The sequence below is a fragment of the Nelumbo nucifera genome, chromosome 7 (genome assembly GCF_055504915.1).
Source record: "Nelumbo nucifera cultivar China Antique chromosome 7, China Antique-T2T, whole genome shotgun sequence".
In the NCBI taxonomy this organism is placed as follows: Eukaryota; Viridiplantae; Streptophyta; class Magnoliopsida; order Proteales; family Nelumbonaceae; genus Nelumbo; species Nelumbo nucifera.
Genome location: NC_142655.1, coordinates 52,411,084 through 52,427,177, shown reverse-complemented (window position 1 = coordinate 52,427,177; position 16,094 = coordinate 52,411,084). Strand labels below are relative to the sequence as shown.

At 37.4% G+C, this 16,094-nt stretch overlaps 1 protein-coding gene across 1 annotated transcript in view; it reads right to left on the bottom strand.

Annotated features, from left to right (window-relative positions):
* Positions 1–9,565: 9,565 nt before the first annotated feature.
* LOC104610969 (Transducin/WD40 repeat-like superfamily protein) overlaps positions 9,566–16,094 on the bottom strand; it is a 54,224-nt gene continuing 47,695 nt past the window's right edge. Inside the window, exons 15-17 of the mRNA XM_010277845.3 lie at positions 15,437–15,600; positions 12,727–12,925; positions 9,566–10,179 (exon numbers count right to left, since the gene is read on the bottom strand). Of these exons, the coding sequence (XP_010276147.1) occupies positions 9,974–10,179; positions 12,727–12,925; positions 15,437–15,600 (569 nt within the window). The 3' untranslated portion in view covers positions 9,566–9,973. The remainder of the gene's footprint in view (positions 10,180–12,726; positions 12,926–15,436; positions 15,601–16,094) is intronic.

The following is a 16,094-nucleotide window of genomic DNA, read 5'->3' as shown; positions in this document are numbered from 1 at the left end:
GGAGTTTGTCTTAATGTTTTAAAAACGGACCTGGAACTGGAACCACTCTGGCCACCGGTTTTCAAGTCAACGGTTCGACCATCCAAATCGAATGAATGGCTTGTTCTGAAAAATTAAAAATAATTAAAACAAAAAACAGTCAAAAACTGTTGAATGGGAAAATGGTTTAACGGTTTGGCCACCTGAATTAATGGGTCATTGACCAATTCAATGATTTTTGGCTAAGAATCGGGTTTGGGGTAAAACGGAACCGATTACTTGAACAATTCCCAAGCCGAATGGTCTGACCATCCAAATCAACGGTGGTTTGAAAACATTGGTTGGTCTCATATATTTTATACTAGTCAATCAATATAAACAATACAGGTCAACACAACCAATGTGCTGGCGGAATGATTGTGTTTGTTGTATTCACTTTCACAGTACATTTTTCTCACTTTCAAGCTTTCCATTTTCATTGTAGATGCTTGTGGAAGAATTTCTATCTACAAAAGCACTAGAAGCCTTGTATTAAAAAAATGAAAATAAAAAAGCTGATTGGAATCAAGAATAAGAGGAAGTTTTTTTTTTTTTATTTAATACTTCAATAATAGATTTAGCTATTTTTATGTTTGAAGTGCAATAATATATTGATCTTTGGATTTTCCCAAAAAATTGGAGAAATCCAAATTTGATTAAAATAAAAAAAAAAACTACTTTAAATGGTTTTCAATGGTAAAACAGAACTATCAGATGGATGTATGAATGACCTATCAAATTAATTTATCCATCAACAAATTATGTTCCATAATAATTGCATATAATATGCATTAGAAATTCTAATGATCTCATATTTTTTATGCTATGATTGTATATTTCTATAAATTATGTATTAACAATTTGATTTACAATAAATAAGTAGATAGCATCATATTGATTATTAATAGAAATAAAAATATTATTTACAAAATTGACTTAATTTTATATTGGTAATTTTTACGAAGCTATGTCCATTGACTTGATTCCTATCAGCTACTTTTCCATGTGTATTCCCTAACATGAGAGACAAACTCGGGACAAGAAGATCAACTACATACATTCTAACATAGACACTAGGCATCTTCGTTAGCTATTCTTGGAATATACACTTATTACTTTGTAATAATATATACAATGTTTAAAGTATCGGAAACGCTAAGTATATTGGAAAGATAAATTTAAGAGACATATTTAGATATGCCTTAGATACGCATGGATACAAACGAAAAATTAAGATATGCATGGAAACACATGGAAACACTATAGATACTCTAATAAATCATAAAAATACATCAATAGCATCAAATATAAGGCCTAAATGAGCTATTTATACATGAAAAATCACATCTTTTTGTGATTTTTATGAACAAAATATATCATAATCATCATATGAAAACATAAGGGTATTCTCTAATAAGAATATAACTATAAAATATAAGCCTAATAATTATTTAAGGAAACATTTTCTGTAAGTTTTTAAACAATTATTTATTTCCTATTCAAATAATTACTTTATTAAAAATACTTTACTCAAATTATTTTAGAGTTTGAAAGTATTATAACTCTTGTAAGTACAATTAAGAAATAACAACTAGAAGATAATGATAAGAATAGAGAGATAAACATGTAAATTGAAACTAGAATTCTAAAGAGACCCAAATATAACAGTCCATACAAAGTGGAAAGTGCGACGTGGCCTAATACCCCCGTTGTTAGATAGTTATGCCCTTAGCTCCAATCAGATTGATGTACTTATTGACATTTATTGTAAATGAATAAAGTGCATAATTGATTCATGTTATTTTGGTGTGTTTCTGTGTAATACCCTTAAACTGAACACTTATGGGATTCGTGTTAGTTTAGAATTTTCACAGTCGACGGATATTCTGCCAAGACTGACACTAATGTGCTGCTAAGAAGGTTGGTGTGGCTGGTCTCAAGCTACCAGGATAAGACCCAAAGCACATGTAGTGTGAGTTTGCTTGAAACTCTGAAACCAGACCAAATTCCAGTATTGCTTTGGATCTTAGAGACAAATGGGCAAAACTGGAATGTTACACCTGACCCTTAGACTCAATTATGGTACTGCACTAGGTGTCGGATTGGGCTGTCTTTGATATGTCAATCAATGAAATCCTTAACCGGGTCAAAACCCAGGTATGTTGGAGCAGTTCGAGAATTCACCTAAGTGGGTGATCATAGTGATAGGATTAGCCCCTTTATCGGACAAAGTGAATGATCGGGGAATGCACTCTCTCTGATGGAAACCTAAACTGCTGACAATTGATTTCAAATTGTTGAGATTTGTTTTGCATATATATTATGGTTTCACAAAATGTATGTAAAAGGTTTTAATTCTCAGGATCCATGTGAGTAGATAGTGCAACACTGTACCTTGTAACCGAGGGAGAGATCCTCTCTTGCCGGGCAGTGTTTGATCATTATGGGCTGAGAGGTTAAGTGTAAGACCATTGATGGTAATACCTGATGGGTTAATCTTGCATCTGCCCATAGTCTTTGGGCTTTCATAAGGTGGCTGGACCCAATGACCATTTAGTGTAAATGTTGGGCCCATTAAGAGCTCATACTGATGGACTCAGGGGTCACTATGTTTTGTAGTGAATTCGGCCAGGCCTTGTAACAGAGGTTAGACTGAACCCATGTGGCCGATGTGTAGATCAATGCTAGGGTCTCACGCCATACAAAGAGAGCTAAGCTAGCCAACATTTAAAGGAAAAGTGAGCTATGTGACTAAATGGGCCTAAAGCCCATTTCTGGTTTATAATCTGATTAGGATTAGCTAAAGGATAAGATAAGTCTTATCCATTTAATAGTCCAGATCCAAATATCAGATTTGGATCAAGAAACTCTTTCCTAATTGGATTAGGAAACTGATCCAAAGAAGGTTATAAATAGGGGGTGAATTCGCCAGTTTCAAACACTTAGCAATTTGCAGAATTCTCCTCCAATTCTTGCCGCCCCTACCTAGTTCGATTTCCACCTTTGGATCTGACCAAGAATAGTTCTTGATATTGTTTCTTTATAGAAGAAACAATCTAAAGTCGTGCTCACCAACCCCTTGTGTGATTCTTGCTGAAGAACCACTTTGTTGATCCTGCCTCACCATAATCCGTGTCATCTTCAGTAGAGGCGGGTTTTGGTCACCTCTTTGGGCATGAACACCTATGTTGGGAGTTACTGTTATTCCGTATCAGGTATATCCCTACTTGCTTCCTTTTGGTTTCAGATCTGGTCCGGTCTGTTTCAAGAACGAACATTGAAAATGCAATTTTCTAAATTAGGGAATAGAATTCCTAGAAGGGAGAAAGAAAATTTTTGAAATTTCGCCCAACCTCCTGCAACGTTCGGCCATCCATATGATGGATCTCCCTTCCCTTCACCCCTAAGATGGATAGGTGGAGGCAATGTTCAACTTGCTAGTGATCCTCGAAAACCTCAGCTTCCCCAAAGGTTTGGTCATGATATCAACAAGTTGATCATGGGAAGAGAGAAAATGGACAGAGAGGCGATGCTTGGCAACTCAATCCCGAACAAAATGCACATCAAGCTCGATATGTTTGGACCGTGCATGAAAAACTGGGTTGACGCTTAGGTAAGTGACACCGATATTGTCATACCATAGAATGGGGATGGAGGACGAGGAGAATCCAAGTTCATGTAAAAAAGATTGAAGCTAGAGAACTTCAGATGTGGTGCAAGCAATACTCCTATATTTGGCTCAGTCGGTTGCTTCTTTGAAGACCAAGAAATGAGATTATCGCCTAGGAACACACAGTGTCTGCCTTGAGACTTTCTGTCATCGGGGCAACCGATCCAGTCAACATCACTAAAGGCATGCAATTGAAAAGACTTTCTGAAAGTGAGGCATAAACCATAGTGAATGGTTGATTTGAGATAGTGAAGTATACACTTTACAACTGTCCAATGATCAAAGATAGGTGCACTCATAAACTGGCAGACTTTGCTAACTGCGAATGCAATGTCAGGCTGCGTAAAGGAAAGATATTGCAATGCTCCAACCGTGGACCTGAATTCAGTTGGATCAGGTAATGGGTCACCAGATTGTCTAGAAAGAGTGCAAGAAGATGACATGAGGGTGGCAGCAGGCTTGACATCCTAAAGATGAAGCTTGTGAAGTAGATCAGCTATGTACCTTTGTTGGGTTAAAAGCATACCACTAGGAATTTGAATGGCCTCAACACCAAGAAAGTAGTGAAGATCTCCCATGTCCTTGACAGCAAATGATAGAGCCATTTGATGAAGTAGCTTGTCAATATAAGAAGAATCTGACCCGGTAAGTATTATATCATCGACGTAAATCAACATGAAAGTACATGAAGATAAATGCCATCGAATAAAAAGAGAGTAATCAGACTTGCAACAGGCAAAACTAGAATCCAAGAGAAAGGCACGAAACTTCTCATTTTCAAGCCATAAAGTGACTTTTTGAGCAGGCACACAGTTGGGGTGAGAAGAATCAATGAATCTGTCTCGTGTAAATTGTTTCAGTCAAATCGTCATGCAAGAATGCATTTTGAATATCCAATTGTTGAATGGGCCAACCATGAGCAAGTGCAATGGAGAGAATAACTCTAATTGTAACGGGCTGAATAACAGGACTGAAAGTCTCAGTATAATCAATACCAGCCTGTTTAATGAAACCTTGTGCCACAAACCTGGCTTTATAGTGGGCTATACTGCCATCGAGGTGGCGTTTTAAACGAAATACCCACCTACAACCCACTATATTGGTGTTAGGCTGAGGGGGAACAAGATTCCACGTCCCATTGTGTAGGAAGGCTCTATATTCCTCCATTGCAAATCGCCATTGAGGATGGGCAAGTGCTTTGGAAGTGCTAGTAGGTTCAGATATAAGTTCAGGAAGGGGATACTTGGTAGCTGAAAAAAAGTTGCTTAGGTTTGAAAATGCCATTTTTGACACATGTGATCATGGGGTGGGTGTTAGTGGTTGTGGGTTGAATGTGTTGAACGGGTAAAGGTGAGGAGGGAGCTGTAGATGTGGGTGAGATATTAGGTGAGGATGCATCAGATGGTTTCTCAGGTATAGGATGTAAGGCATTGCAACAAGTGGTGGAGGCTGGTAAATGATCTGAAGTAGGCATACTTGGTTCAGGTGGTGGTGGTAGCGATTGCAACAATGGCGAAAGCCCAAGTGGAGCAGAGGTGGTAGTAGATGTGGCTGTCTGAACAGGCCCAATTGACTAATGAGCAAAAGGAAATGTCAATTCATCAAAAACTACATGTCTAGAGATGAATGTGCGCCCAGTAGCCAAGTGAAAACATTTGTACCATGATGTCATGGGTTGTAGCCCATAAAGATGCAAGGCACAGATCTGAAGTCAAATTTGTGTGCATTGTAATGGTTTTAAGCGAGGATAGCATGCACAACCAAATACTTTAAGAGAGAGAAATTTTGGTTTGCAATGAAATAGTAGTTCCCACGGTGATTTGTAGCGCAAATTAGGAGCAGGTAAACGATTGTAGAGAAAGACAGCTGTCTCGAAAACATCTTACTAGTATTTCTTGGGCATAGAAGCATGGGTCAGAAGTGTAAGGCCCATATCCACTATACAACAATGACGACGCTCCACTGTTCCATTTTGTTCAGAAGTGTGTGGGCAGGAGGTACGATGTATAATTGTCACGGAGCTTTAAAAATTCTTCAAGGGCCACAAATTCACCACCACCATTGGTCTCGATAGCCTTAATTGAATGATCCAACAATTTTTTCAGCCATGGATATAAACAAAATAAAGGCATTCAACAGAGATGATTTGGTAAATAATGGATAAATCCAGGTGAATTTACTATACTCGTCAACAAATGCTACATAATATTTATAAGCATTTATAGAAACAAGCGAGGTTGGACCCCAAACATCAGCAAAAACAGTAGACAATGGAACATCAACACTAGTGGTCCTAGCCCTTGAAGCAATGTCTTCCCCGTTTGTCGATCCTTAATAAAGAATGAGTTAGCATAGCAAATTCTTGGTAATGGTGGGAACATGGTTTTTAAAAACGAATCGGTGATCGAATTGGTCAGGGTTCGGTTACCGGTTCAAATAATCTAACCGTTCAACCCAAATGGCTGGCCCGTTCTGACAAAAAAAAAATTTAAAATTGGAAAGTGGTCGAAAGCGGTTTTGGAGGAAAACGGAACCGGTCCTGGTTTTTCCGGTCCGACCGTCTGATCTGGTCCGGTTTTGAAAACCATAAGTGGGAACATGTAAAAAATTCTTAAGAATAAGTGGACGTGAAATGGAAGATAATACAGAATGTCCTGTATGAAGAATTGACAAACCTGCCCCATTACCAATTTTAACTTGCTTAGCGTGGAGTTTCAGATTATTAAGATGTGCAGTTAGATGATTCGTGGCTCCAGAATTTGGGTACCACAAGTTGTCATATCCAGAAGCAGGAGAGGAGTCGGCCATGTATGCTGCTTTAGAGTCGTCTGTTTTCTTGTCATAACAATAGTAGCAATCAACCGTAGTGTGATTCTTGCATTTGCAAATTTGGCAAGGCCCATATGAGTGTTAATTAGTGCTATTATTGTGCTGAGGTGAAGATCTGTATTCACCTTATCGCTTCTGAGAGCCATCCTATTTGGGTTGGTGATAATTATCCTTGTAGGGTGTGCCCCTAGTGTTCTGATATCCTTGATTGGGTTGGTCAAACTCATCTGAATGGGTGCATAATCTGGGCCCAAGCCCAAAAGAATTCTTAAGCATAGCCATAAATCATGATCAGAAATAGGTGAGCCTATAACATCAAGGCTATTAGCTAAACTTTTGGCTTTGTTGAGATAATCATGCATAGTCAAAAAGACGCTCCAATGTCTTCCAGAGAGTTGCTGAAGATGTACATCCAACTACTGTGGATGTACATTCGGTTACTGTGGATAGTAACCAATTGAAGAGAAGGGCATCCTGTTGTTCCCAAGCAATGTAACTAGGATTGAGCTCATGATATGCTTCTAATGAATCTTAAGAGGTTGTTGTTGTTGTTGTGTACTTTTGTGGGCACGGGTTTTCCCCATTAACAAACCCAAGTAACCTGCTTCCTTTGAGAGAGTGGAAAACTTGAGAATGCCACACAAGATAGTTGCTTTTATCTAGCTAGCTTGAGAGTGACTAGAGCCCCAGATTCAAATTTGTAATTCCAGGGAGTTGAGGCTGCATACTTAGTGAGATTGAAGACAAGTTGCTGCTAGTTGACATTGTAGCATATGAGAGACTGTCATGGCTTCTGATACCATATAAAATCACAAACCAGATTGTGGGATTTCCTCCACACCATTAACCGAGTGTTGGGATCTCTTTTTATATATATATATATATATATATATATATATATTATAGTTTGAAAGTATTACAACTAAGAGATTACGATTAGAAGATAATGATAAGAATAGAGAGATAAACATCTAAGTTGAAACTGAAATTCTAACGAGACCCAAATACGAGAGTCCATACAAAGTGGAAAGAGTGACGTGGCCTAATACCCAAAAATGGTGGAATGTCATTCTATCATAAATGAAAATTGAATGCTGATTCCACCCAACCTATTCCTGTTACCTAACGGGCCCTTATTTTCTTATCAGTCACACAGAATGCTCTCCAATCCCCTTTTTCCCCCTTTCAAAAATATTCCATTGGGATGGTTTCAACTCCCTGCCAGCACATTGGGATGCACTGGTTATCGAGCCAAAATAATTCCATGTCCCTCTTTCCCTTAGCAATTTTGATCAAAGCTTCATATTTGCAACCAAAAAAAAAAAAAAAAGTAATTAAGTTCCATATTTATATGGTGCACTGGTGTGTGCATTAAAATGTTCACAATGCACTCCCAATCCCAAGGATCAAAATATCGATACACCGGTACCGGCATATTGGAGATAACTTTTTTTAAAGTTTTTTCAAATCTAATTCAGAGGGACCCCTGAAACATCCCCTGTATGGACATATCAGGAAGTCCCCGATACGATACGTATCAGCCGATACTGCCTGATACGTATCGAAATTTTGAACCTTGTGCACTCATAGTGGAATGCCTCTAATCTTCCAGAAATCAATTCACCATATTCCCAGAAAGGCAAATCCAGCTAGATGGATCTGCTTGGCTTTGAATTTTATAACCTCGTACAAAGATGTATTTGCCAATGTGGAGTTTTCAGTCCAAATCAAATTATCACTTCAAAATATGGCAAAGTACAATATGATATATATTGGTTTTGGAACCTACCACACCATTTACTATTGAGTTTGGAGATTTCTATATGCTTTATTAGAACCTCTCCTAATGTACCTAAATGTAAAATACTGGACTGAACAAAATTTTGTATTGACCAATACGGCCCATACATATCGAAACCCCCCTACAAGGGGTGTTTCGGGTCTCAACTGGATAAGGGGGTGGGTTTGGCCCCTCTGAAACAGATTTGAAAAAAAAAAATAATAAATAAATAAATAAAAGCTATCGACATTTTGAACATTGCCAGAGACTCCCAATATTTAGTATCACATCAACTGTAGCATCATCAAACCATTTACTTTGCCTTCCATTCAACATCCTTCCATCCAGCGTTTGATAAAAGTGCAAATGCAAATGCATACGATCCATGAAAATGCAAAGTTGGTTTGCTTTTACATCCAACATCCTATATACTAACATAAATAAACTCAACAACTTCACATTTTATATCTGTATTGGCATTATTTATAGCCATTTGGAGCGATCTCATTTTATTCATATTGATGTATTTTTGCAATTTATTCATATCAAGTCACCTTCGCTTCAGAAACTGCAACTAAAACTTCTATTTTATTGATACAATTAACAAAAGCTATATTTTCAATTTCAAGCATTCTCAGCGAGTATTTTGTATTTTTTTTGGTTAACTAGGCACATGTCCCTTATACGGTCATAGGTGGTTCATGCATAGCCAATACATGAACCAAAGTTCATAGTATCGTTACATATTACATATTGGTCCCTTTCGACTGATACGTATCATATTAGGAGCACTCCAATATATCCCTACAGAGTGTATCAGGGTTTTGACTGATTTAGGGGATAGAGGAACCTTAAACCGGCCCACCTGAACCAGATTTAAAAAAAAAAATTAAAAAAATGTAAAAAAAATACCGGTATTGCCTGATACGGCATATCGGGTATATCAATATTTAAATCCTTGAATACATAAAAGCCACTTTTCCAATATTCTGTTTCCGATACTTTGAATCTTGTTTTTGATGCTGCAAGTAGGACTTCTAAAACCATTATCAATACACATCACAAAAGCTCTATTCTCAATTTTAAGTGTGTATTTTGCATTTTTCGTTTGTTTTACAATTTTTTTTTTCCTTCTGATCATTGACTTCCTTTGCTGGTCCATGCAAGGACCTAGGAAAGGTGTTAGCCAAATAAACAAGCATACCAAATAAAATTTTCAGCCTTCGAGTTCATGGACAGAATAATGACATTTGAATAAATGGTAACAGTTAAATAAAAAAATAAATTTACATTAATTAAATTGGGTTAAACACAACAAAAAAAGTCGCAAAGAAAATAATAAAATATGGGAAGATCCATAAATTACAATCCTATCAAAAAAACTATATTCACCTAAAAGAACTACAAAATTGAGAGCCGACTGCCCATATTCTCTCTGACGACTTATTGATCGCCTCTCTTTCTCCACACACTGTCTTGAATTCCCAAGCCTCTGTATTGTTACTATCTCACATTAGATTGAAATTTAAAAACACAATCTCAACCTCAAAGCTGAGATGTATCGAGTCCTTGTTCTCCAGTGAAGCCTCACTTTTTCCAACACAGGGAATGTTGCTACTTGGCATACGATGGCATGATGAAGAATATATTTCTCAACATGCATGAAGAGCTATTTTTCAGTCTTGAACAGCTGATCTTTTTTCTAGCAAGGATTCCAAGAAAACCGAACACAATTTGGTTAAGGGAGGAAGAACATGTGATGATCCACTGAATATAGTTTCCCAAGGTCTTTCAGATGGTACAAACGTGATCTGTGGAGTTGAATCTCCGTTGATATCAAATTCCTGGAGTTCCCCATAGATAGATGTGTACCCAGAACGTCCTGATAGAAGACAAACATAAGTTATACATGAGATGTTCCAAAGTATATGAGTTCACTTAACACCCCTCTCGGGTCAATACTCTAACACTTGGAAACAGGTATTAGACTTTTTGATCATTTTTCCATGTTAGTGTAGCTTCTACATAATATTAACCACCTTCCTATATGGTTGTCAACATGTTAAACCTGAAAGTAAACTTTGATAAAATTTGTATTGTAGGTGTGAATATGGGGGAAAGTGAGATCCTTGCATGTGCAAACATTTTGGAATGTGAAGTGTCGAATTGGCCTCTAATTTACCTCGGTCTTCCCCTTGGAGATGATCCTCAAAAAGGAAGTTTTTGGACTCCGATTGTGGAGATGTTTGAAAAGAGACTTGCATCTTGGAAGAAAAATTATTTATCTCTAGGAGGAAGAATCGCCCTAATTAGGTCTACTTTAGCTAACCTACCCGTTTATTACCTTTTAGTCTTTAAGGTGCCTGCAGGGGTGGCTAACAAGTTGGCTTTACTAGGGAAATGGCTATGGAGATTCTCATTGGAAAAGGAAAAATTGTGGGCTAAGATAATTGGCAGTATTCACAGGCTTGCAGAGAATGGATGGGACTCTGGGATTCTGGCTATGGCAACAAAAGCATTACCTTGGAAATCAATCCATGCTATTCTGCCTTTATTTTCTCCTTGGATCAGGTATGATTTGCATTCGAGTAACTTAATTAAGTTTTGGGAACATGTGTGGGTTGGGGATCATCTTTTGAAAGACCAATTTCCGGCCCTTTTCGCAATCTCCACCTTTAAAAATGAACCAGTTGCCACATTCTTTGTTCCCTCAAATTCAAATTCTGGGTTTGGGTGGAACTTGGGTTTGAGAAGAGCCCTTAGGGACACAGAACTGGATTGTACCTCAACTCTCCTATCCATTCTTGATGGGGCTTTTTTGGAGCCGACAAAAACAGATAGTAGGATTTGGACTTTGTCTCCTTCTGGATCCTTTACTTGTGCCTCCTTTAAAGCCCTATTACAACCGAAAAGTCCTATTGGCTTGTCATTCCCTGTCAAGGATGTGTGGTGTCAACCTATACCTCTGAGGGTTGGGAGTTTCTATTGGGAAGCTTTTCTAGAAAGAATTAACACAGGTGACTTACTTCAAAGAAAAAGACCCAATAGTTGTTTATCTCCACACTGGCGTATTCTTTGTAGAGTTGCTGGTCAGTCTGGTTACCACTTACTAAATATCCTGTGTTTTGGCAAAAAATATTTGGGAATGGTTTACTTCCTTGTTTGGGTGCAGGTGGATCTCCCCAACGAATGTGCAAAGCTTGTTTACCTCATCCTCTGTCAACTGCCCAACTAAAAGATCAAGGATCATGTGGAGGTGTGTGAGAGTTGCTGTCTGCTGGACAATATGGGAAGAAAGGAATTCAAGGATTTTCTTAGAAAAGGAGATAGGGTTGGAAAATATGCTAGAAGTGATCCATACAAGGGTAATACACTGGTTGAAAACAATGGATGAGTTCACAGATTTTCAACAAATGACATGTTAATAAAATGGAAAGAAATTGCAAGTTCAGTCTCGGCTAAGAAGACCCTAAATACTACATGGAATCCTCCACCTCCTGGTTTTATCAAATTAAATTTTGATGGTAGCAGCATGGGGAATCCAGGGTCCTCGGGTATTGAGGGGGGGGGGGGGGGGGGGGTTAAGAGATGAGAATGGTAATATAACAGCTATGTTCTCTAGCCCAATTGAAGTGGGGGACTCTTTGAGGGCTGAGGTGTTAGCAGCTTTGGAAGGGGTACAAAGGCCTAAAGACCTAAAGGTCAAGAAGCTGATCGTAGAGGGAGATTCTGTGGTGGTAGTGAACTGGCTAAAAGAAGACAATTCTAATCTTTGGAGTAACAATAATGAGAAGAGAAAAATCAAATGGTTGACCAAGAATATGGAAGTTCAGTGTAATTGGGTAAAGAGAAGTGCAAACTCCTTTGCTGATGGATTGGCTAGGCAAGGAGTGAAAAGGATTTCTGGGTTCTGGGCTCAGTTGTAATTGTTTTGTTCTTTTCAGCTTGGGGCTTAACCATTCTCTAGGGAGTTAAGATACTTTAGCTCCCCTTTTTTGTAAGCTTATTCCTATTTAATGAAATTTGTTGTTATTGATAAAAAAGAAGACCCATAAGGTGAAATTTTGAATAAACTAAGGATTTCAAGTCATAACACTACTCTTTTTTTTTTCTCTTCTTATTTCCTCCAACCAGATTCATATTCTTGCTTGTAACAAGAATTCCATGATATCTTACAAGTAGATTAACCAGATCAGATCAATTGACTAGCACTGCCCTAGCCTACCATGCTCTATGTGGGAAGTAACCCAGTTTTATCTTTAATCATAATATAAATGAACAGGTAACAAGGTTTTTGGTATAAACTTAATGCATATGATTGTGAAAAATGAAGCAGAAACTCAGAATGTAAAGTAGGCTTCCCAAACAAGTTCAGAGTCTGTTGCAGTAGTCAGAAAACTAAAAGAAAAAACAGAAAAAAAAGACTCACCTGCTTCTTCGAGAGGAATGAGATTCCCCCGATGATTCGTCGTGATCTTATGATCTTTCCTGTTGTATGGATCAAAGATGACATATTCGTGATCACTATTCACATATGCAAGTATTGCCTGGGATGATTTTTCATCAGTAACTTCTTCATTAAGTAGAGACAACTCCACCTTAAGAAAGGCAAGTGCCCCACCCTGTGCCTGAAAAATGAGGAAAACAAAAAAGTGAGGTAAATAAAATAGTGATGCTTTTCTCCTCCAATTTCATTCTTTTTTGAATGGTAATTGATATGAAGACGAATGTTTTGGATCCTAGCTTTGAGGATGACAGGCAAATAGAGTAAAGTAATACCAGCATAATGTCTGTAAACTTAATCAAGGTAGGGCCCATTTCCATCCCACCTTCCCTTGGCTTTATTTATACTAATTTAAAATTTCTCTTCATTCTTACTTTATTTCCCTAGAACAATCTGCTGTCATTACAATTCTCTTTTCCACTTTTTTTATCAATAACTGTAATATTTCATAAGATTAGTATTTATCAAAAAGATAAATAAATATTTCATAAGATTAGAAAAATAATGTAGTACAGTGAGTAAAACCAAAGAGAAGATAGAGAGAGATAAAAACAACTTATCTCTCCCCTTAGATACACCCTTCCTTTACAATTGTGCCCAGAACAGAATTTGTCATCCCACCCCTTGTTTTGCTAGAGAATCAGCAAAGGAGTTGGCGCTATGCTTGCACCAGCTGACAGAAACTTCCATATCCCTTGTTAGCCATCTGAATTTTTTCTTTTCATTATTTTAAACCCACATCTTCATCTCAGCGCTGTGCAGCCAATTTACAACTAGTTGGGAATCCCCTTCCACTATTAATTTCCTTATATTCAAGGATCTTGGCCTTTGACCCCCTTCCAACGTTGCCAAAACCTCTGCTCTGAGAGAATCTCCCTCTCCCACCGGGCCTGAAAATAGAGCTATTATTCCCCCTCAGCATCCCTAAATACACCTCCAATTCCTGATGGTCCTGGGTTTCCCATGCTACTACCATCAAAATTAAGTTTGATGAAACCTGTTTCTGGTGGAGACCAAAAGTGTGTAGAGGCAGGTCTCAGAACATCATCCCTAGTTACACTAGAAAAGGACTCGAAAGATCTGAGCCAATAAGCCACCCTGACCATTATTGTTTCAATCAGGTCTTCCTTATTTCTTTCCTTGTCCAGAATAATCTTGAATTCCTTTCTTCCCAAACTGTCCATAGTATTGCCACTCTAGTACATCTCCACATCTGTCTTCCCCTCTTGTATGGCCATGGAAAGAATGAAGGATCAATCCCCTCTTGAATTCCTTTTTTTCCACTTGTTCTCCATAAACCACCAACTTTAATATGATTCAGAAAAAAAAAAAAAAAAAACTTAAATCCAGCAAACTCAAATCTTTTGTGTAAGGTGCAAAAAAAGTGCAAGGGCCAACTTGTGCCTGAGGCACAAGGCGAGGCACACACCTTTTTAAGCAAGGTGCAAAGTTACAAAAAAAAGCTAAAAAAACAAGTCAGAAAATTAAAAAAAAATGCCATAAAATAAAAAAATGCAAAAAATTCAAAAAATATTAAACATAATGTTAATAAAAAAATATAAACTTAAATTTTAAAATAATTTTTTAAAAAAATCTATTATCTAAAATTAAAACATAACATGTAAAGCGCATCCAAATGAAAATTTAAAAATAAAAGCAAACATATAAAGCATTTTCAAGCATGTAAAACCCACAATCTCTTTTTTCCTTAATTGCATTGCTTCAAGTAGCTAATGTGATGTAAAACATATTGCATTCTTGATTCTATGAGTCGCCTTTGTACCACACAGCCATTAGACAAAAAAAAACCAAAAGCGCAAAATTTTAAAAAGGTGCACACCTGGGCTGAGGCGCACGCCTGGTGCGCCTTTTGAAAGGGGTGCACCTAGGACCTGGGCAAGGCGTATACCCCAAAATGCACCTCGCCTATGCACCTAGGCACACCTTTTAAATCACTGCCTTAAAATTCTCTTTTTTTTTACCAATGCTCTAAGTTGGCCCGGGTGGTTAAACTGCTGGTTTTCAAAATAAAAATTTCCCTAAAGTCTGAACTGTCAATTTGATCAATGGGTCGTCTGCTAAATAATATTTGTTTCAGACAATATCAACATAAAATAGATTTAAAAGATAAAGGACCCTTCAAATTTTAGGATTTTTCAATACATATATTTTTTTTGTTTTTTACTTTTTGAGTGGGTTTCATTCCCTTGAGCTCAGCAGGTGGAAAATAGGATTTCATTCCCTCTCTACAACAGACATCCTGTTGGGCTGCTCACCACTTGAAATTAGAAAAGTCTAGTTGCTGAATCATGCACAATACCGCTAGTAAACTTTCAAATTGAGAGTGTTTGTCATATTAAATCATGAATATTATGCTTCAATACCAGGTTTAGACAGCTATAGGAAAGGCTTTTGACCAAGCTGCTAAACTAATTTGAAATTTTAAATACCACCCGCCATACTTTATGTATAGACCATCCGATTATTGGAAGAATGCCAACAGTCGAGTGGTTGGACAGCTTTAAGCAATCAAATCATCATCAGCAAGTTCACAAAGGTAGCCATTTCACTCTATGGAACCAATTAATTAAATGCCCAAAAATCAAATTGCAATTGAAAAGTAAACAAATGATACCTTCTTGACAGACCAAGTCACTAAAGGAACTGGGTCTTCCACGTTGAAAAGTAAGATTAACCCATTACTTCCTGGGACTGAGCTCTCTTCGCATGTCACCTTTTCAGATGAGTTGGAAAGGACAAGAACAGCAAAAATGGATGCATCTATCATGCAGGCTACAGCTGCAAGATATAAAATTTAGTCAGATGCATAATAGCAAAGAATCCATAAGTTAAAGTTGCACACTGCTGTGATCATAAAAGTAGAAGTGCAATCTTGATGGTAACAACCCAAAGAAAATTTAAAAGATAAAAGGGGGGAATTCAAGTTAAAGCCAAATGTCAGTGGTAAAATAAATAAGCTAACAGATGTTGTACATTGTTAAGGAAAAGACCAACACTGAGGGAACAATGCAGAGCAATTAAAATAGTTTTTAATGCTTAAATAAAAGAAGACTCTTGCCTTTTCTTCGGAACTTTGTAAGATATGAGATGAGATCTATTAATGGTATTAAAATTTGGAATGATTTATGGTGGGGGATTTGCCTCTTAAGGACAAATTCCCATCTCTTTATTTCTTATCTTCACTCAAAGATACTGGATGTCTCCCATTCTCTTTGTACTTTGAAGAAAGTTTATATATCATGGAACTTAGGACTTACAAGAGGCCTTTGGAA